Here is a 25,044-nt window from a genome sequence, read left to right on the forward strand (position 1 = left end):
GATATAAAATGCATAAGATTGCAAGGCGATACACAACACATTGCAAGTTATTTTGCATTATCTTTATATCTTTCAAACAGTCTGCACATTATGTCAACATGTCAAGATCGGTTGGTTAATAGTGAAATAATAATAAAAAACACTGCTTGCTGTCGCTAGCTTTGTAACAAGAAGTACGATGTATAAACTATTTATACAAAACTATTCTGAAGTTTTTCTGTCAATAAGTTTTAATGGTCTGTCATAGCGTGTCATTTGCTATTATTCAATTGCAATGTGCAGACCCACAGAACACATTTAGCAGAACTTTCCGGTTTTAATTTATTTTTCCATCATATAATCCTGGCAATTTTTTAATGTTGTGAGATGTAAACTAAAATAGCTAAAATCAATAAATACAGACGAAATAATTCTCCAAACCAAATATCATGATTATTATTTAAAGGAATCATCGAATGATCGTATTTTTAAAACTCGGATCTTACTCTCCTTTCTTACTCATTATAAAATACGATGATACTTTGGTTTCCCAGCGCACATACCACAATATATCTTCGTACGTACCACATTATATCAATTGCATGCTTACCAGGGCGAACCATAGATATGAATCCCACACAACAAAAAAGAAGTGTCCTCTAAATAAACACAATTTGTTAATAGATCCTTTACTTTCAATACTTTCGATTGTTCCAATGCACAATTAACTGATCTCCGGGATAAATTAAACGATTCTTTCATTCTTTTTTCATCAATCCATAGGGAATCATCAAAAGTCAAATCCTGATTTCCAGCAATGACAATTTTACGTTTGTGCGGGAGCGTTCCTGAAAATAACATGGAATAATTTATCATCCTGCATTTTTAAAGCATTACAATAATTATATAACAATGACCATGCATAAAATAAAATAAAATACTAATCCTCAATTTTAGTACACAATTAAGTTGGTTTATTGTGTAGGTTTCATTTTCTTTGGCTGTGTCATCTAAGCCAAAAGTTTTTTTCCATAGTGGTTTGGTACAAAGGTGATGAAGCTAGCTGCGTTATAAAATTCCAAGTCAATAATTTCAAACCGAGATTATATATGAGAAATTAAAGGAAATAAAATAGGTCGGGACTACATTCAACACTCAAGTGGTGGTAAAGAAATGAAGACGGAAAATCAAATGACTAACTCCTTAATAAAACTGTCACGATAATTCCCTCGTGTCTTGTAAAACCCCTTAACATACACGATAGTTTCTTACGCAACCATCCTTACGAATAATAAATTTTTAGTCATTCACAAGCACTCGTATTTAACTCGTCTGGATTCGTAAATAACTCTTTACAACTCGTTATATTTTAACAATCGCAGGCATGACTCATATCGAATTGCAATTTTTACAATAGACAATTTATTTGCACAAACACATTTACAGTAAATGGTTATGGCATGAACCAAAACAGTACAATGTAATAAACATTACATATAAACTAAATTTATGACCATGGTGCGACAGTGGTGTAAATCTGATCAAAATAGATAAATCTATAATTACATGTAAAAAAGTAGACGATTGTCAACGAATCTTTCTTGATTACTTTATTCGTAAAGAGTTCGCCAACAACTCTTAACCATTCGGAAAATATCGTTAACCGATCACAAAACTCGTAAAGCTGTTACAAGAACTGTTTGGTTTGCTACCTTCTACGATTGTTTACATGTTACGATTTATTTACGAATGATTGTGAATAGCTTGGAATAGTTTGTCGGATTAACGGATAAACACGAATTAAAGCGAGCACTGGGAAAATATACAAATACTTTGCCCAGGACGAATTAAAAGGGTTAGGTTGTCGTGCCAGTGGGTGAAGAAGTCGAAATAATTCTTGGTGTAATTTTGAATTCTATCACTCATCGAACATATCAAATTGCATGAAGCTGTATGGTCAGAAATATGATACAATGCAACTCCAAAAGAAAAAGCATTACCGCTCGTAAAAACACTCCTAACCAAACCGTAATTATTCGTAAAAACCCGTTTGGTTATCGTAAACCATAAGTTAATTATCCGTAATCGTAACAATGCGCATTGCAGTCGCAATAATTCTGAATAATTTGATATGCATTCGTAAATTGCTCGTATTTAATCGCAATGATCGAAGATTCACCGCATTCATTTCTTAGTAAATCGTAAAGGTATCGTTCATACTCATAACCAATCGTAAAACACTTGCAAGTGGCTTAACTTGTAAGGATTCGTGTTAGTTTTACAAATCTTGTAAATTCGGGGATTCGTAAGGATTCATAAAAAAGATTCGATTCGTGTATGTGAAGGGGTTTAGCATTAATTACTAGAAGCACCCAGCGAGCTGTTGATTTCATGCAATTTTAAAAGTATTAGGCTGGAAAGAGCAACTATAACGAGACACGTGTAACATAATTCTTTATCAAATGAGTTGAACTAAACTCTTTACACAAACGACGGTGTAGTGTGACTTATATTTAAGCTTTATAAGAGGACAGTTTTAAATAAGTCATTTCAGGTTTTGAGAAATCAAGTAGAGTTCAGTCAGTAAATATAATCGGATATTATCAATTGGGATAACATTTCTGAAAATTCATCGATGTTAGTTGATCTGTTGTATTCTATACGATAAAAGTGTTCACACGCAAACATTATCTTTATGATATTTTCTCTCGAAAAAATAATGACCTTTCCCTCTGATGGCACAGTTTGGTGGCTCTTTTCTGAGATAATCACAGAAAAATATGTAATAATTAAACTATAAATCTTCTCACCTACATGGAAACGTATTGAAATGAAAGGAAATTTCTACAATAGTACCTTCCAATTACCTAGAAACGTGTTAAAATTGATTATTTCATCCACCTGCCCAGTATTTGTAAAATTTCCCGCATGAAGCAAAATATCGCCGTCTGGTACAAAGTTCTTTACATTTTCAACCTGTGTGTGAGTGTCTGAAAGACACACAAACCGCAATTTGTCCCTGTGTTTTTGAGTTTTAGGGTTCATAGGGACAATGAAGGATTGGTGTTGGCTAGGACTGATACGTTCCCAGGCTGTAGTAGGCGTCATTGTGTCTGGTTCAGGAAAAATTACATGTGATACGAAATCGGCCACTAAAACGATAAAATGTAATTATATTATGAGTTTAATGTAAAATAAAGATTTTAAAAAGTGAAAAGTTTAGAAATTAAATTTGAAAGAAAGAAAATGACTTGAATATTCTCTGCTTCAACCTTTCTGGTTTGTCGTGACTAATTCTCAATAAGACCTCAATATCTTAAATTAAAACCTTTTTCAAACAGCATTTTTATAGGATTGATTCAGAAGCGTTTCTTTGAATTTGGTCGAATAAGTCAATCTGTGGCTTTTATTGTACTAGTTTAAAAAAGTAAACATTATAAGCTAACATGTGGTTGCATTTGAAACTTGGAAATTTTTAACTTATACGCTTGCCGACTTGGTATTTTTGTGTTGTCAAAATTGATATAGTTGTTAAAGGAAGCGGTGTCGGTCGTTGATAGATTCTTCGAAATATAAACGGAATTCCCAAATTGGGAATGCTTAACTAGATGATTAAATTCTTCTTGTCATCCAAAGATCTCAAGAAAAAAAAACCTGAAAATCATATGAATAACTAAAAAAAAAAAAAAAAAACGACAAGAGAGGGATACTAGTACCTAATTGAATGTTGATAACTTGACACAAAACACTAAAAGGTGATAAAATTGTCCAGAAGAGATCAGAGGATTACCTGTTATCAGTTATAATACACAGCCAAAAGTGGCACGCATATATGAATCACATGACATACAAGATATGATTATCATACGCATCGAGTGTGATATGATCATCATGTGTTTTAATTTACATATGATTATCACATGATTACTAGTACATATTGAAATGAAAACACACTGCATTTTCAGTATCAATAGAGTTACACAACATCACAGAACCTATTCCTTAATTTAGATATTTTAAAATTTGAAAATAAAATAGATAATCTGTGTGATTAGTGCTAAATACGACCTATGTGATACAATTGAAATATTCATAATAACCTGCTAAATATGTGATTGTTGATGCTGATTTTAAAAAAAAATCAAATAAAAAGTAAATGCATTAAATCATATTTAATTTGAACACATGTGGTCGATTCTAATACACCAGGGAACGCAAACACCTGCTCCCAGTCTATGATTTCTTGTAAAAGCATTATAACTCATCAATTTTGTGTTTGAATAATTGTACTTTTGTACAAAAAGTATTTTCTTTGTTCCATGTTTAGTATACATCGTAAAACACGCTTTTCTAAAAGTCTCAGATGTCTCGGCTTTTCACAGGCGAATTGAGAAAACGTTCATATTCTGGGAAGCACCTACTTTATACACATTGAATGCACAGTGCTCAAGCCCTTAAGCCTAAGATACCTTATTCCTTTATCTTTTCTATTGTCTGAAAATTGTTAACTTGCATTCGCTGATTTGAACAGCGAATCGAACTTGTTCGTTCGTGAAAAAAGCTTCTGACCAAAATATGGTCAAGAATGGTTTACAGAAAGGCGAGGGAATATAAGTTAAATGAGTTGTCAAATATTGATAAACTGTATTTGAAAACAACAAACGGTGATCTGCATCCCAAAACTATCTATATACCTCTAAATGAGGATAATTTAGCATGTCTGGTATCAGTTATAATTATCACGACAACTTTGGCCATAAATGCGGACCATTATTTCAACTCAAATCAGGGACACCAGTACCTCGATCATTCTTTACAAATTCTTAGAAATCAGCATTGTCGTACATCGGCTTAGATAACCAGAAATACTAGGCTTATAGTTTTAGAATTGGAGCCGCATCGTCGGCTGCAGCCAGGGGAGTTCCCCTCTCTGTTATATAAAATATGGGAAGGTGGAAATCTAATGCATTCATGAAATATGTAAGGATGAATAATTTCTGATTTTTTTACAATGTATATTTTAAATATCGACCATAGATTTGGTCAATAACAGCAAAGTTCATGTAGTTACGTATTTGGTCATTGGGTTTGCCAAAACAATGAAACAGTGGGTACATGCATACTTTAGTTTGGGTCAGTACTACCTACCAAACTGATTATAATGTTTATGCGTTGACATCTTTGTGTCAGTTGGTAGTCATGTACAAGAGAGGTCAGCATGGTCTGCTCTCCAACAATTCGACGTATATTTTCGTCCTATAGCTTTAAGTTGTAAACAGGAGTGGTCAGCATGGCCTGTTTTCCAGCTCTTTGAAGTAAATATTTGTTCTATGGTTTTTATTCGTGTATATGAGAGGTTAGCATGGCCTGCTCTCCAACTGTTTGATGTATATATGTACATATGGCTCATTCTAAGTCACTTTCATTTGTTATTGCATGATTTATACATTGCCATTGAGTATCATGAGTTGTCATACTTTTTATTGTTCCTACTTTTTAATTTGTCACCGATATACACAGCAAGAGCCCTTGGGTGGGGGATCCACTCTTACCACGAATGTGTTCATTCATCTGTAAGAGTGGATTTGTGACAGAATGTTTCTCCCTACCTTTGCTAATTTGTCATTTATTCATTTGATATGTTTTATTTTTGTTGTAATTTGATATTACTTAATTGATATTTTATATGCAGAATTAACTCTGCATTATATGATTTTTGAGAAAATGACCTTTTCCATCACTTTGGTTTCTTATTTACAGCATGTCTGTATGAAACATTTTTCGTGTTCTCTTACGCGCGAATTACCACGAAACTTACGCGAATTAACACGAAATGTTTATCTTGTTTGAATATATAAATGGACGAGAAAGCGTATGAATTTTTTCGTCTGTATTTTCAACTTGGACTATTTATTTTTTTCTTCAGGAATTTCAATATACATTTTTTTGTATTGGAGATCAAAGTGGAGAGATTTAAAATTGTTTTATTCTTAATAAATGACACTTAAAATACTAACGATTACAGAAAGGTATCGTTCGTTTTACTACTATATTAATGTAAGTACAGATCTCATATAATGTATTAAAACAGCCGCACTTGAATTATAAAAGCAGAAAACATTGTTTCGAGAAAGGAATTTCAAGAGATGTTATTTGCCTTTTTTAAGGGAAAGTAACATGAAAATACTTCAGAATTTTCCATCACAGACAATGTACTTTCTACATCCATTCAATTTTTTCGATATCACAAATATTAACTTATTTCTAAATTCTAATTGATAATTCTCCTATATAAAGGGTAATACGTGACATTGAACACATACCGCGCAGGTCATAATTGATAAATCTTTCAATTCGTTGCAAATTGCAACCTTAGAGTAAAACATCACACAAGTCATTTGTAGCTTCATAGACCAACACTATTTTTTCCGATGCAGTTCCGCTTTTTACCCTTTGACCTTAAGGACGCTCTTCTATGGAAAATCAAGTCATCTGATAGCAATTCTGTTTCTCGATTGGCCAAATACTGATGACTGATTGGCGTTCATAAAAACAGTATAGAAAATTTGAAATTGCGTTCGAAAAACAGTATCGAAAATTTGGAATTGCGTGCCATGTGTTATTTTCTTGAAAGAAATGCAGAAACTTAGAAGTTAAATTTTATTGCGTCGGCTATTTAAAAAAAAAGAAAGTACTTGTTTTCAGTATAGGCAAATCAAGGAAATGGATTTAAAAAAAATATCACTTAGTTTAATAAAAACATGAAATTAAGGTAATAAAAATATATCGCCCAAGACCGACTACATTTGTCGAACGACATTACAAATGATGTTTATACGCTCATCAAATACTAGGTACTGCATAATTATGTCTAATTCTAATTTAATCATATTAAATGGCTCATATTAAATCAAACATTTTTGAGAGAGTTGGTAATATAATTAATGCACGTATTAAGAGCTAAGTTAATATTAACTCGAAACTCTAATCAAATCTGTAATCTAATTTGAATTTTAATATTATGTAATGTAATAATACAATATTGGCATGATTCTTTTTGATAGTAAGTTAAGTATTCTCATTTTCTATGTGTGTCAATGATTATCAGATAGTTTCATAAAAAAGTGAATCTGAATCGTCCGAGAAATTGATTTACTAGTTTTTATTCTTATGTATGCTGATATCATGGTTATATTCTAAGAGTATTCATGGGAACCACGATTCTAGTGGAAATCAAAAGAATGTAATCCAGGAACAAAGACCAGAAATGGGAAAAAGACAATCACAACAAAGAACATAAAGTAACTGTAATAATGCATACAAGGTAACATAAGTAAAAGAGTCACTCGGACTCCACTAAAAACTGGGAGCATGGACCAGGTGCACCGGTAGAATAAGCGTTCTGAAAAATGTCATAAAATGAAAAAAAAAGATATTTATGTCTTAAAAGGATAGTTTTGCCTTAAGACATTTGACGGCATTAATTTATTATTTGTATACAAAAAACTATTAAAGCCTTTGATATATTTAAATAAAAAATATATACTGAATTGAAAAGGCTGGTGAATAAGGGTTTCCAAAAAAGTATATACAACATTTCATCACTGCAAAAAAATCATGACGATCATGATTAAATAATCCCATATCAGATATAGTTAATTTGACATGATGTCCAAAATTTTCAAACTTATGCATTTTCCACTGATATTTGGGAACTAAACAATTTTTTATATGATATTGCAATGTTTCCGCACACCTAGGTAAAGCAATACCATATATGAAACTCTAGGGGGTACACTTGCGGAATTAAAACTATTTGATTCATTCCGTCACTTAACAATTTACCTCCAACAATAGTCTGGTATTAATTTTAACAAAAAATAGGTCCATTACTTCCCCCCAAGAACCACGCCTCATTTTTCATGCCCCCCTTTAGAAATTAATCTTCAGTAACTTGATATAATTGCTGGGTATTTTACACTACTCGCGGGTCATTATCACTGGGGAATTTTGGTTGTTGTAATTGAAAACACGAACGGAATCCAGTCACTGTTAAATGATGACAAGTGAAAGAAGGTAAAAAGGTAAACCTTATACAAATGAAATCTAAACGTTTTTTTTTTCTTTTGAACTCAGAACAGCCACTAGGGACGAAGTTTGTGTCAAAAACGACATTAAAGAAAGCTTAAATAATACGACATATTGGACTGTAATCAAAATTCTCCCATTGGCTAAGGTATTTCGCCTTTAACTATTAAATTTTGAACAAATGCTCTTTTGGTGAGGCAAATGGAAAAAAATCGAACAATACAAACATAAAAATGTTGTAAGAAAGGTCTGCATTAAATTTCCTTATATCCATTTTTGTTATTTAGTTTCAAACTCGAATTTCTAGATCAAACTAATCTGAGGCATTACTTTGAGTGTGTATGAATAAACTTAGTTGTCAGGACGAAATGCTAAAAAACATGAAATGTCCTACATAATGTTAATGTTAATCTCCTTATAACCATACAAAATCTGTGTGATTTTAATATCCTCTGTACACACAATATAAATCAGATGCAAAATATAACTGAAGCCAGTGATTGGAAACGACATCCTATACGAATAATCCGGCCACATATAAAGAGAAAGGGTTTAATAAACTTAAACAATCGTAAAGAATAGAAAAGGATATTACCACTGATTTATATAATAAGGAAAATCTTACCACGATATCACAATGGAAAAATACAAATACATAAATTAACTATGAGTGACCGAGTTGTAACACAAACGTTGATATTAGAATTAGATAATCTGATTAATATTTGAATAAGTTACCGATATTATAAACTGTCGATATTGGTTTTTTTTTGTCATTGAGTTTTGAACATTACACGCTGTCCGATGTATAAACTAGAATAGTTGAAACGCTGCCATTTTTCCAGGAAGTCAGTTTATAAGAGGCTTGAATGGGTATTGAATGGAAAGAAAAGTATTATTTCAAGTGTATATCAACAATCTTAATAAGCAGGATGAAATGATGAAAACAAAAATACGGAATATCTTATATGAAGAAGATCCCAATCTTCTGATACCATACAAAATCTTGTTGATTTTAGTATTTTGTTAGAGTCAAAGTAATCAAAACGGTCGAATGTACTGAAAATATGAACGAAAGAAATTAACCAGAAAACACAGCGGGTTTCTATATTGGCACTGAAATATATCAAGAATCGAAACTCAAGAGAGCAATCTTCACAATCGGCATACAGGTCTGATGAAAAAACGTATTAGATTGATTTAATCATTGTAGGTAAAATACATACCAAACAATTAATCTTTGTAAATAACATAAAACAAAAAATATATTAAAAACGTCGACCTGACACAGCATTGATGCTCCGATGCAAGTTTTAGTTGTACTGAGAACAAGTTCTCTGCAAGTTCATTTTGGATACACGTTCAAAAGTGAATGAAACATACGTACCCTATTATTGCTATTATAAGTTCTTCAGGATGAGTTTATAAGTGATAAATGGTTATAGTGTATATTGAGCACGCTCCACGCATGTGCTCATCGATTTATTCCACAGTTACCACAAAAGGGTCGATTTTCAAATACAAATTAATCAAAACATGGACTTCATCAGCAATTTTCGACAAAATTTACAAATTAAACCGCTTATAAATTACATGTAGGCGTGTAATTTACCTTATCGTAAGTCATTCACTTTTTTGCATCAGCACATATTTTTTGCAATGGAATAAATGATAGACGTGATATCAGAAAAAGACATGTTGCATTCGCTTATAATAATTTGATCTTTGATTTGCTTTTATTCATACATTTATAAACTTGAAAATTTATACGACAACTCGTACCACTGTGACATCTATGGCAACACCACCTGCACTAAGTACAGCGCCATAGACCACTCGGCCAGCTAGGCTATATAAAAATATAGCTTTTGCTGGCCGGGTCATTCCTCCTCGTAGGATTAATCTAGGGCTGTAACTTAGTACACGATGTATGGTAGTACGGGACAGATCATCAAGGTGTTATTATGTAGGATAGAGGATCAAATTAATGATGCATTTCACAACATATTAATATTATACAACGTCTCAGAATGTGAACTGTGCCGTGACGGAATACAAGTATTAGGTCTTTGCAACTTTGTCCCATGCAGTGCACGTTCTCGTGTTGCAGAGTGTAAACCCCCTCAACCTAAAATTAAAACTCTGCCCCTCAGAGCCCCCACAACATTGAACCTCTTATCTATATATGATATATGTCAAGGGTTAAAATAAAAATAAAAGCAACGAAATTGGCCCAAAAATGGCACCGGCATCGGCTAAGTAGTATACAGGCTATTTGTGGGTTTGAATATTCTTGATGCTAGGATGCTAGGATTGTTTGTCACCACACTCAAAAAAGAAGCCCCGTTTTCAGATACATTTGTAAGTTTTGAACATACCATTTTATATTTTTATTTTTGAATATATATATATATTGGTTTTGAACACATTATTTTTTGGATTAATATTTTTATTGAATACTGAAACGTTTAATGTGTCATAGAGTATATATTATGTTCGGAAAGATCTATCATACGAAACCTATTTGTTTTTCGAAACTAAACGTCAACTTTGACATGATCTTCACGACAAACGTGGTGGCTTTTCATTCAGAATTGTCAACTTTCCTTTCATCTGTGGCAACATCCCTTCGGCTCCTGCGTATGTGTGTTCTTATTACAACTCATACGTTATGCCAGAGCTTGCCGAAACTTTTTGTATCGCGCTAGAACTCTAACAAATAGGCTTCTGGAACAGGGTTATGTTGCTACAAGATTGAAGTCATCACTACAGAGGTTTTATGGTCGTCATCATAAACTCGTGGATCGTTATGGTGTATCCATCAGCACCATGAAAACTGATTTATTCAACGGGTCATTGTTTTCCTTTCCTCGTTTGTCTACCCCGGACTTGACTTTTTATGAGCAACTCGGCGGGTGTTTCTAGAAAAGCAGAGGACGCTTACCCTACCGGTGCACCTGGTCCATGCTCTCAGTTTTTAGTGGAGTCCGAGTTGCTCATTTACTTTTGTTACTTTGTATGTATGATTTTAGTTACTTTATGTCCTTTGTTGTGTGTGTCTGTTTTCCATGTCTGGTCTTTGTCCCTGGATTACATTCTTTTGATTACCGCTATAACCTTGGTTCCCTTGATTACTCTTATATATGTAAAGTACATAAAATGATTTTTAGTTAAGACTAGATTCACATAAATTTCACCAAATCTTTTGTAACAAACTACATTTGCTTAATACATGTTAAATGTACGTGAAATTCGTGTGAAAATCATTTGAAATAATTTTGTATATAATCAGTTTCGGCTGGTGTCATTTTACTATTCCGCTGTTGTAAAAATAGCAAATGAAGTGGCAATTCTCTGGTCGAACACGTAGATGGCTCAGCAAGTAACTTCTGTTTGTAAGGAATTTTATGAAGTTTGGGTATCCGATTCAAACTCACTTTAATACCTACATATTCACTCAGCAATATACCTCAAGAGGACGCAATTAATGATCAAATGACTGTTCTAACGTCCTTTGGTAAAACCTTTGGTAAGGGTAAATGGCAAAGGATGTATGACCAGCGTAATGATATGGCTTTCCGATTGTGACAAGCCTTTGTAGAGCTTTGTTTTTATATCTTAGTTTTATCTGTTTTTGTATTTTAGTCTGTTGTTTAAAGTGTGTATGTTGATCGTTTGTTTCCAGTTTTCTTATGTTGGTTATTTTTTGTCTAATGTCTACTGAAATTCCATATCATATTCTCTTCATAAATATGTGAAATATGGAGATTAGAAATTGCATTTATATACATTACATATATTCAAAATAAGCGTGGTAAATAAGACACCAAGACTATTTTTTTGGTAGTAAATAAATTTACTTCAACATGATGTAACGAATAACAACACAAACCAGTTTACTCGTATACATAACATACTTTATTCATGACCTGTGTCTACAACAAAATCTACTATAAAGTGATATAACATTCTGCCTAAACCGAATGTCAACAAATCCATAGATAAGGCTATTTGCCATGTTATTTATAAAGAAACACCATACAAATGTATTGTAAAGCAACTTCTCTGCAAAATTCATGTTTATAAGGAAATCCTTCTTGACAAAGAGAACAATTTTTAAAGTCAAATGAGGGATGTAACTGATTAAAAACACTGCAGTGATTAGGAACATCATTATGGTTGTTTTCTTCATGATATGTAACTGTAAAAAATTCTTGTAATGTGACTTCTTCTTGTCGTCCCCATTATCTGTGCCATCGGAGCGTAATGCTTTATCACTCCTTGCGTCGTCAAGGGCTCTACCTCTGACAGCGTTATTAGTAGCGTCTCCTATATAACTGTTCGTACTGTCGAGGGAGTTTTGTGTGAACGACGAGTGAACAGGCCCAATCGTTTGGTGAACTGTTTTTATGTCATAGCTACGTGTCGAGGATTCAAGAGTTAGCATGACATCAGAAGACACTGCGGAAATGTCTATATCCGACTCACCACTATGGATGTCAATATTCTTCAACCTTCGTTTCATCGTAGTTCCGGAAACAGCAAACGATCTTCTAAATTCATCATGTTTCCAAATAATGCGAGCCATTAAACTGTAAAGTATAACGAGAATGATAAACATGGAAAAGAAAATCACAATCAACATCTCGTTGAATATTGCTTGATAAATACTACTCTTAAATTGGTCCTCGGTGAAGCAACGAACTCCTGTGATGTTTGGGTTTTTGGTTTGAACTGTGCTGTGACCATAAAGAACAGGAGCCGGCCAAGACAGAGCTGCAGATATACACAAGGCAATTAAACACAATATCTTGGCTTGCCCTTGAGTTATCTGTCTGCCAAGAGGAATACAAACTTTCCTGTACCTAAAACTCAGAATAAAAAAAATCAATTATTTTAATTTTTAAAGCACTATAAAAATTCTGACTTCACGAATGATGAGAAAAAAAAACAATGTCCATCTAATAGTGTCTTTTTTGACTTATTTTTATTGGACACAATAAGAAAAACGAAGCCGGCTTTTAGAAAAATAGCTGCATAGACAATATTATGGTTCTGGTTCAAGGTAGTTATTAGTCCTGTCGTTTAATAGTCGACGGAAGCAAACAATTGGATTGTATAATAAATTGCAACGTACACATCAATCAACGTGTTATTATAAGTAATGAACCTCAATTGACTAGAACAACTGTAACGTTTCATATAAATTAAATACATCAAATATTACGCTGGCTAAACGATCTTTGACATGTAATTAAAGCGTTGTTGTATATGGTTTGGCACATAGCAATAAATGTATTTATTCAAGCTTTCAAATTTTGCGCATAATGATTATCTAATATTCATCAGTTTTCATCAGATTTTTTAAAGGATGACAGCAATATGTCAATGTTTTGTAACATAAACCTTATGAGACTCACGATTTAATCTAATTTTGTTCGAACAAAAACTGTAAAATTCAATAAATAGCTTTCCAAACCGTCAATATGCAAGCTGTCCTTGTTTTATTTATAACATCAGATACAGGTATATAATGTAACGAAATTAAATTAATTCTGTTAAAAAGATGCACAAATGACTTTGAACATGTAAATTTTCTAAAGCATTACTTTGAGTTTATTTGCAATGTTAAAAAAAAACGGGAAAAAACTAATCGGACACATCTGCAATCAAGTGACTATTTTAAAAAGGGGAATATAAAAGAGACAAAACAAAAGACAAATTATGTATACAAAAACACATAAGTCATTCATTGAATACTCACCTGTCGATTGCGATGATAAGCAAAATAAGAGCTGAAGAAATACCAATAAAATAATTTATAAATCGCAAGATTTTGCAAGCCGGAATGATGGTGAAGGTGAGAGGATTCCTCAAGTCTATGATGACAAACGGCATCCCAATTGAACACGTTAAGAAGTCTAAAGCCGCAAGAAATATGATAAATATTCTAGGATTAGATCGCTTCATTCGGAATATATAAACTACAAGTACGTGAAAGTTGCCGATTATTCCGATAACCATTAAAATAAAAACAAAAATAACTCCTCCAATGTACTGCCTTGCCTCTTCTTCATTAAGTACCTCAAGTTCTGACTGACTCATTTTCACTATCTTACCCGAACAATTTTTAACTAACAAGTTGCTCTTGATTTTCCGTGGTATTTATTACAATGGCTTTATATACAGTATCCAACGGATTTTACGCAGATATTATGTTTTATCGACAATTGGACCATAAACATTCCTGATGCTGCTATCAGATAACAGAATGTGATAACTCAACAGCAATTTATATAGTCAACAAGAAAAGATTTCATTGGTTAATATTTCAATGATTTTATTTACCATTAAAGCTGTTTCATTGAATGTCTCATTATTTGCATCCGATTTTAAACAAAACTGATTAATGGAGTTTTGAAAGTTCAATTGAAACATTTGAATACAATTTTTGTTAAAGTCATTAGATAAAGCAATGTTTTATTATTCGTAAAATTAATTTTTTTAGTATAAACAATATTCTAGAATGTTAGTTAGCTTCAGTATATTTCTGTTTGAACTATTGTCGTGATAAATAAACTTCAAGCTTCCCCGGAATTGACATTTCATGAGCAACTCGGCGGCTGATACTATAGAAAAGCAAAGGACACTTATCCTTCCGGTGCACCTGGTCCATGCCCCCATTTTTAGTGGAGTCCGAGTTGCTCATTTACTTTTATTTCTTGCACGCGTTATTATGGTTATTTCACGTTCTTTGTTGCGTGTGTCTGTTTTCCCTCTCTAGTCTTTATCCTTTGAATGTATTCTTTTGATTTCCACTCGAATCTTGATTTCATTGATTAATCTTGTTTAGCCTGACCACAAATTTCAAAAATCATATTCTGAAAAGTAGATATTTGTGATAACAAAGATGATTCAAATTACTTATTTCGCCATGTTTACTTTTGTCACATACTTTTTTTATAACAAGGAGAGAGAGAAATTGTCTACTACGTTTATTTATGTAATTTAATTTAACTTCCATGTATTAGGCCTTGTTCCCGGGAGCATATATTTGTCAGATTTGATGAATGTCTATATTTTTTCAGCACATTTTTCTGTATTTATCTCGAAAGGTTTTGACCAAACTTTTTTCAGGTATGATTCTGTTTGCTTTTAAAACATAGGGAAAACAAAAGGAACTCATCTTTTTAGTATGAAACATGACTTTTATTTGGAGGGGCTTTTAAAGACACAAAGTGTTTTTATTAATTTAAAGTGTTGATGATTTGTGTTTACGACATTAAGAAGAGTTAACAAAAACAAACTTGAGAATCGACTGATTAAAGTGAGGTAAGTAATACTCACAGTACTGTTAATTTTTCCAACTTTTTTAGGCAAGTTGTTGGATGAGTATACTTTAAATTCATTAGAAAAGAAAGGCTTGGTTCATTTTACGATAATTATGTCTACATTTGGACATTGTTATACAAAATATATAGGAACATGTATACTTTGCAGGCATATTGTACAGAAAGCCCGTTCTTTAGTAATTCTACAAAAGTATACAAACTGAAATTCCCGATAGAATTCAATATTTTGAGATTTCCCGCAAATTACCCCTTATCAAAAATATAAAAAAAGTATATTTTAATTTTGTAACTAATGTACTTATAATGTTATAAAACTATTGTTACGTAAAAATGGGCATCGTCCACAGCACTTGATGTCACCTCCGCCTTTGTGCGTGTTTATCTTGCATGTGCTTTTGTTTTTTGTGTAATGTCTAATTTTCCACATTTTCAGTCATGATGAACGTGGATTTTGTGTCCTTCTATTTTAAAGCTTCAGTATATATTTGCCCTGTTTACATAACTGTTACTGGCATGGTGCTTTTTATCATGTTATATACATTTTTCCTGTCACAATAACATTTGTTTATGCTAAAGATATGATGAATGAAAAGATGCTCAATGTTATCAATGTTCTCTACCTTAAATGAAGTCAGGAAAAGTACAAAAACATCCCCCGAAAAAAAATACAAAAAAGACCAATATAAACCAAATGTAAACCGATCATTCCGAAAGACCGCAGTTTTTTTTATGGATTCAACACAATTATAAAATCAACCATATTGAAAAAGAATTAAGGAAAAACCGACTTAGGTAAAAAATGAGCTTATGACTTACTTGTAAACGTTTTTAATAAATGAATTCATGTACTGTATTTTTTCGAATCCATTTTACAAAATGCTGGAATTTTTTTAATCGACAACATATTTGTCCAGTGTGGTGGACGTGTTTCAACAAACAGTCGGCATTCCAATGTGAACAAATTGTGCTCCTTTACTTGCTGACCTATTCCTTCACTCTTATGAGGCTGACTTTACAGCTGATCTGATCAGAAAGAAAGAATATCGTTTGGCTAGATCCTTCAATCTACGTTTCCTCTATATAGATGACGTATTATCTTTAAGCAACCCTAATTTCGGGTATTTGATACATCGCATCTACCCAAAAGAACTTGAGATAAAGGATACTATAGACACTGTGAAGTCAGCCTCATATCTTGACCTACACTTAGAAATCGATGATAAAGGAAAACTATTGACCAAACTTTACAACAAACGTGGTGACTTTTCATGCAGAATTGTCAACTTTCCTTTCATCTGTGGCAACATCCCTTCGGCACCTGCGGACGGAGTGTTCATATCCCAACTCATACGTTATGCCAGAGCTTGCCGACTTTTTGTTTCGCGCTAGAACTCTAACAAATAGGCTTCTGGAACAGGGTTATGTTGCTACAAGATTGAAGTCATCACTACAGAAGTTTTATGGTCGTCATCATGAACTCGTGGATCGTTATGGTGTATCCATCAGCACCATGAAAACTGATTTATTCAACGGGTCATAGTTTTCCTTTCCTCGTTTGTCTACCCCGGACTTGACTTTTTATGAGCAACTCGGCGGGTGTTTCTAGAGAAGCAGAGGACGCTTACCCTACCGGTGCACCTGGTCCACGCTCCCATTTTTTAGTGGAGTCCGAGTTGCTCATTTACTTTTGTTACTTTGTATGTATGATTTTAGTTACTTCATGTTCTTTATTGTGTATGTCTGTTTTCAATGTCTGGTATTTTTCCCTGAATTACATTCTTGTGATTACGGCTATAACCTTGGTTCCCTTGATTGATCTTTCTAAACCTCAATTTTAATCGACCTAGTAGGTCAACGCATTCAAGAATATCTATGAACAAAAATAATAAATAAATGACAAGTATAACCTTTGTAAAAACCTAGTTAAATTCATGTGCTCTGGAAAGGTGAGCAGTGAGTGCATCTCGCAAAGCATCCGATGTTCGGCTAATTGGAGGCCAAGTCAACAGAAAGGGAGACAACATTAAGACTTCGTATTCAACCGTTTATTTTCTTACTCTGATATTAAATTCTCCAATTAACCCCTTTTAAATTAATATAAAATTAATTTTTTCTTTTATTTCAAGAACAATATCTTCAATGGCAATAACCTTGGAATGAACTACAGTTGACCATATTAACTACATTTTACAGCATTATTGTAAGGAAATACGTACCTTATTGTTTTTATTGATGTCTTTGAAAGTAGAAAAAACAAACGGAAGACTTAATTAAGATCTGAGGAAACTAAGCGATAATCAAGGTTATTGAAAATAGCAAATAATCCTAAACAAAGTATGTGGATAAACATGAATATTTGATTTGTTTTCTGATATTCTAAAGACAAAGAAAAAAAGGCAAATATACAAGATTAACCGGATCTACAATGATACTATCCCTGTTATTGATATAATAAAGAAAACATCACACATCTACTAGATTAATAATAACACAATAGGTGTTATGCTACAGATGAAATGTGTTAATGAAATATCATTTATTCAATGACGACACCAGGACAGTCAAATATGTCCAACTTTAAAGATTAACAAGTTTCTATTGTCGTTTTTTTTCTTTTTTGACGTTTCACAGACGGTACTGGTTAAGACATGATAATTACATATTTCTTTAAGCAAAGTAATGCTAAACAGAGGAGGCAGTGTTTTGCTGTGGTCAGTTATAGATCTTATTCCCAGTGTCATAAAAAGAATTGTGGATATGAAAAGCGGTAACTGACGATTACTTTCGACACTAATCACGACATAGGAAAAAATCCATTTGTGACTTGTAACAATGTGCAATTTATGAAACTATAAGACAAAAAAGTAACTAAATGATTAGAATTCGTGAAGATTTTTTTATTTTATTTTCATGAAAATACTAGTTTATTCTGCAAAGTGCATTACATATAAATAAACAACTGTCAGAAAAAAATGAAATAATCGATATAACATTTTAATAACAATTGTTGTCTGAAACACGAACACGTGTCTGATCCCATCAATTTTTTGACTTAACGTTCATAAGTAAAACCTGAGTAAACCAAACAGTGCTAAAACGTTCGATTTCACAGGTTTTACTGTATGATGTTATTTAAAGCGGTTTCCTTATGAACCAAGTGTTTTCTTCATGCAGTATGGTGATATGTTTTGATATGTATATTTGTTCTGTTGTTTATAACAAATATTTGAAACCATACGGATATAACTTACACGATTCTCGGCAAAAAGTATTACTCATAAACTGATCTACTACCACAGCATGTATAAATAGCTTGAATGTATTATATCCGTGATTTTAGGATTGGTTGCAACATACCATCTTTTATGAAAGACAACTCTTGCATATGGAAAGTACATTAGAATTAAAAAAAAGATTTTTAATTCGTTCAAAACCAATCATCAATATATGATGGTAATAGTATATTACGGTCAACAAATCCAGATAATGGCTGTACCCCTATAGACATCGGTTATTGTTAATGAATGCAACATTTTTTTTATATGACACAATCATTCTGTTCGATCCCTAACTAAATATTTCATGGTTTCAAACTCCTTCTCATTTAATGAATAGTTCCCGCCTGACACTGCATTGTACCGTGTATTGACATCCTGAATCTCTTATGTAATAATGCACAGAACTTTGTGACACAATTACATGTACAATGTTTTATTCTAATGTCATGAGAACGATGTACAACAGTGATAAAGGAAATTTATTATGACTACATTAGACGACTGAAATAACGATCGCAAATTGTAGTGATTTGTTATTCATGTCTACAAACAAGTTATAAAAGTGTATATGTCGTTACAAAACTTGAGTAACAAGTTTTAAATTGAAAGGAAAAAATGTAGTCAGGATAATCATCCATGTTCTAACATTTTCTTTATAATCAAATATGCAAAGTAAATTCTTCCCCCAAACAAATCCCAATGTTTGTTTGTCATTTTATTATTATTCTTTTGAGATTTCAAACGCAACAAAGTATACTTCAATCAACAACAAAACACATGAATAAATAAACAGACAAATTAAGTAGCACTCCACATAAGAAATATGCAAAATTTGATTCATGGTTGGAAAGCCTACATTTGTTTTATTTTTGATATTTTGTTTAAAATGTCATAGTAATCTATTGGATTTTCAATTTTGATTATCACCTCAGAGCAGGCAGATATGAATGAATAATTACACATTTCACAATATAGACCAATAAAACAACTTAATTACAAATATATATATCTTTATATATATATATATATATATATATAGCCTATTTTGGGGTGTATCCCATTTTTCAGATTTTGTATGATTCTTACAAAGACAGCCACTTAATAAAAAAAAGTAAAAATTAAAACTAAGCAATTTAGTCATATTTGATTTCGTGTAAAATTGGCTGTCATAATGGTTACACATTAAACGGTTCTGTAAAAAACCAGAATTGTGTGAACTCTGATTGCACAAAATTTCAAAACTGGAAGATTTCGAATGCTAATCAACTACAATCAATTTTTCAACTAAAAACATGCAACACAAGACTATATTTAAATGTACAAACAATTAATAAAAATTACCTATCAATGTCATAAAATATAACATATCAAGCAACCTTAATATAATATTTTAGGCTCCATAATAATCTAAAATACTTGTAAAAATCATGAAACATGTTTTTACATTTCAACCAAGTTATGTTTTCATTGCCAAATTTGTTTTCATTATGGAATTATCTTGTATTATAAAAAAAATCAGCGATAAAAGAACGCTTAAAAATGCCCAGAAATAGGTTAATTTAATTTTTGAGAACAATTTTATTTTCTCTGTTCGTAATATTTTTTTAGATTACGCAAACGCAATTTAAATGACCATTACCGTGGATTTTATTACTTTTATTTTTGCGACCTTCATAGCTTGCGTAAAGGTTTGTTTACTCTTGTAAGACTTTTTTGGTAATCTTTGTAAGTATTTACTATTTTTTATAAAGGTTATACGATGGTGCTTTTCCTTTTTCGTTTACATTTCAAGGAATGGAAATATATAACGAGAATAGGTATAGTATATATGTCAAAAAGACAAAAACCCCGCCGGGATGAAAATGTCAGCCAAGGCCACTCATTGATCTTCAATGAACGACGAGGACGAGGATATTCTCATACCACTGGGTAGGCTGCAGCTGGCCCCAAAACATCATAATTAATAGGTACAGCGAACGAATTGCCCTTATATAATCAAGTAATAAAAATAAAATAAACTAAAGATGAAAACAAATCAAGACTACAGAAATTCCTGACTTGGGACAGCCGCAAAAATGCGGCGGTGTTAAAGTACTGTGGTATGTTCACAACTCTCCCTCTTTAAAATCTGGCCAATGTGGAAAAATATTACACAATTAAACACATCAAGCTCCAGACCAGTTTAAACCTACTAAAAGTTATGTCCCATCGTATTAAAATCAATCCCAATTTTTCCAATGCAGGGTTAAGAATCACGATACATCGTAAGACATACATTAAGGACACAACCCATGTCATGCCAAAAACTGCTTTTAAATATAGTGTTTTAATTTCTATTTAAAGACCATAAAGCAAAGAAATCATAAATCATTAGCTATAGGACACATTTGTTAATACTCCAACAAAAGGGCAACAGACTTTGATGTGAAAAAGGGTATAGTATCACGAAGCTGAAGAGACAATAATTTTCCATTAGAGGTATAGCTAACCATTATCACAATAGGCCACATAATCACTCTACTGCCTAAGTCTGGTGGTTAAAATGTTAGACCAAATATTTGCAATTGACATCTAGCACATTGTTTTTCTCACTTTATTATGGCATGAGTTATAGAAATTGATAAAAAAAAAATTGGGAAAAACTTTGAAAAAATGAAATGAACATTTTGGTTAGACATTGCGTCTTACGAAAGAGTTGCATACCTTAGGAACAAACAAGGGGTAGTCCGTGGACAATACTGTTAGAAGCACCAAGAACACACCATACGATGAACGATTCGAAAGATAAATAGGAACTGAACAGTATATACTGAAGAAGCAGAAAGCACAAACCAAACGAAATTCACCGGGGTGGTGGGGGTAAATTAAGATGCTTCAGAACTAGTTGATGTTCTTACATTTTGCTACACACCCTCCTAGTCGTGCTTACCACAAAATTTCAAATTCGTTAATTAAAAGAAGACTATCTACAGCATATAGAGATAGAGGTAGTATGTCATATCGGAAACAGACGCTCTGTATCTATCAATTATATAATAGTATTTAATCTAATATAAAGGTAATAAACCTGTAGGGCTCAATTAAAATTCGACAAAAAGGCAGTATAAGGTACACGAGGTTTGTAGCAGAACAAACACAATGATTGAATCAGTCATTTGTTAAAAATCACATTTTTTCCTTGGGTTCAAATGGTCACTGCTATTTAATTGACGATAATTTCTAAAATCGTATATATTCGCTTGGAATATGATTGTCCTTCTCGAAGTTTCGGAATTTCTCCCTTTTCTACTACGTTATACATGACATACATGAAGAATTATATTATGTTGATTCCTAAAAGTTTTCAATACTTGATGATTAATTTTCAGTTTTATTTTAGGCCGATAATAGCCTTTAACGCCCCTTCTATGTTTTACGAAATAGGAGGCAAGACATGAGGATTGCTTTAATTTCATTTATTTGACCAAAGAAAACGTTTCAAAAACTGCATGTGCAGCCATCGCTCAGAGCACCAACAATTTTCAAAATAATTTGCTAATAATTTGCTTATCTTCATTTGTCAATCACAAAACACCAGCTCTTCATTTCTTGTATTGCACATGGTAAACCTTCTTAGTGCTAGACTTTTTCAACGGTTTTTCAATGACTGTATTACTTTTTTCCGGAAAATGTTATTGACAAAATAATATCAGATGTCAAACACTTATCCAACAACTACATTCCATCTTTCTTCTACATCACGCACGATGAGAAAAAAACAATAGATTCGTCGAAAAACCGTGACGATATAGTTATAAAACCAGCAGACAAAGACAATGCCATAGTAGTCATGGATAAAAATAACTACATCTCAGAAGCAATGGATCAACTTTCGGATGAAAGATTTTATAAAAAGCTACCCAGCGACCCTACTACATCTTTTAGTGAAAAAAAAATCACTTCGGAATTGAACAAAATATGAAAGGACGGCAGCATTATTGAAGAACAGTTAGAATACTTTAAACCAGAAGATCCAAGACCCTGACGTTTTTACCTTCCACCTAAAATTCACAAAAAAAAGATATCCCCGGAAGGCCCATAGTTTCTGCTAATATCACCCGACTGAAAAAAAAATTTCTGAATTTGTTGATTACCATCTCCGACGCCTTGTTCGAAAGCTCCCGTCATATTTAAAAGACACCACGAACTATCTGAGGAAAATGGAATCAATTAATCCTTTACCTCCCGACAGACTTCTGGCTTCCCTTGATGTCACTTCACTCTATACTAATATCTCACACGATGACGGTATAGAAGCCTGAGAGAAGCTTGGGAATCACGAGATATTTTGGACCCCCTACTGACTGCCTAGTAAATTTACTCACTTTAGTTTTAAGTACAACAACTTCACTTTCAACGACGAGCACTACCAAAATCAATGGTGCAACTATGGGAACGAAAATGGCTCCTTCGTATGCGAACATCTTCATGGGTAAATTAGAAAATCAAATAATTTCAACATCTTTATCGAAACCCCTCCCTTTGTTTCGATTCATCGATGATATTGACATGAAATGGACTGAGTCAAAACAAAATCTAGACAACATTATCACACATGCCAACAATGCTCATCCATCAATTAATCTCACCCATGAAATTTCTGACACTAAAATCACATTTTGGGATACAACTACGTCTGTAAGAGACGGGGAAATGTAAATGGATCTTCATAGCAAACCAACTGATAGTCACCAATACTTATCTCCCAACAGTTGCATCCAAACATTGTACCAAAAGCATACCATACAGCCAGGCACTTTGAATTTGGTGCATTTGCTCATCTGACTACACCATCAACAAACGTCTAGATGAACTCCGTGGACATTTGTTATTGTGTGGTTATAAATCAACATATATAGTTCGGGGATTTGAACGTGCTAACAACTTCAGCCGTAATGATCTCCTAGAGTACAAACCCAAGAAAAAAAACGAAAGGGTTCCTTTTGTGCTTACTTACCATCCAGCCTTTGGGAAACTCTCGCGCAACTACTGAATTCGAATTAGGAAGACATTCAAAAACATCCTTAGCTCTCCAAACTCTTTCCTGGGGCCCCGGTCCTGGCATTCCGAAGACCTAGGAGTCTAACCAATGCCCTAGTAAGAGCAGAGATTTCATGTCAGCCCAAGCAAAATACAACGGGCCAGTGTCTACCATGTGGAGATAAAATATGTAAGACCTGTACCCAGATACTGCAAACAACACGTTTAAAAGCTACTGCACTGGAAAGGAATTCGCCATTTTTTGCGACGTGACTTGCAAAACCGACATACTTTCTCTAGTGCCGATGTGGTATGCAGTACGTTGGCGAAACAGAATAAACCTTACAACAGGCCCATAAATGGTCATCGCAGTGACTACAAATGCAAGCCAGACCTCCCTCTAAATCGCCATCTTAGATCTACCGGATACACCCAGGAGGATCTCCACAACATTGTTGTTACGATCATAGGCATTAATAAAAACTGGTCAAAATGTAAAAGACTGTCTCGGGAAAGCTTTTGGATGAAAAAAATACAAACAACTTCTCCAGATGGAATAAACGAGAAAAAACCAATTCATTTTTAGGTCTTGGTCTAAGGCTGGTACAGCACTACATGCTATTCATCAATACGCCGTACTACTATATTTTGCATTTTCTTAATTGTTTCCCACAGTTACTTCATTTCTTAATTTTGATAAAAAAAAAACACCCCTTTTGCTGTTTTCATTCAGATTCCTTATCATTTGCTTATCTGTGCCTTTGATAAAGGTACAATCACCCACAGGGTACGTGATTCAGCTTCTGAATCTATATTTTGATCTTGAACTTTATTAGTTTTATGCTGAAGAAGGATATCGGTTATCCGAAATATTCAATGTAAATTTTACCATCCTTTGGTGATGTTAAACATAATTAGACGTTTATTTAACTTATTGTTATGTTTTGCGTCGTTTTTAACGATCCATCATCCCGTAAGAGTAATTGTTGACTTTATTTTAGACGATTAATATATATAGAAGAATCTGAAAAATTCCCAACGATGTTAGAACTGTCAAATTTGCAATTCAAATGTTTGGTTGTTCCCTCCGCGGGACTCGAACTCGTACCGATGTGACATCTATGGAACACCGCCTGCACAAAGTCCAGCGCCCTAGACCTCTCGGCCAGCTAGGCTATTTAAAAATATAGCTTTCGCTGGCCGGGTCATTCCTCCTCGTAGGATTAATCTAGGGCTGTAACTGTCCCGTACTACCATACTTCGTGACTATGTTACAGCCCTAGATTAGTCCTACGAGGAGGAATGACCCGGCCAACGAAAGCTCTATT

General features: G+C 33.1%; 1 protein-coding gene across 5 annotated transcripts in view; it reads right to left on the reverse strand.

Moving 5' to 3' along the window:
- Positions 1-25,044, reverse strand: part of LOC148611301 (UPF0046 protein C25E10.12-like) — a 36,178-nt gene that overhangs the window by 1,595 nt on the left and 9,539 nt on the right. For 2 of the 5 annotated variants that reach the window (XM_088591719.1, XM_088591722.1), the window contains exons 2-3: positions 2,847-3,131; positions 590-827 (exon numbers count right to left, since the gene is read on the reverse strand). In XM_088591719.1, coding sequence (XP_088447845.1) covers positions 590-827; positions 2,847-3,131 — 523 coding nt within the window. Of the gene's footprint in view, positions 1-589; positions 828-2,846; positions 3,132-9,929; positions 12,933-13,831; positions 24,816-25,044 lie in introns of those variants that run through there. The other 3 variants (XM_088591718.1, XM_088591725.1, XM_088591724.1) reach the window with 3 other exon arrangements.

Source organism: Perna viridis, chromosome 7 (genome assembly GCF_037379345.1).
Source record: "Perna viridis isolate PV_CMFRI_1.1 ecotype Kerala chromosome 7, ASM3737934v1, whole genome shotgun sequence".
NCBI classification, from domain to species: Eukaryota; Metazoa; Mollusca; class Bivalvia; order Mytilida; family Mytilidae; genus Perna; species Perna viridis.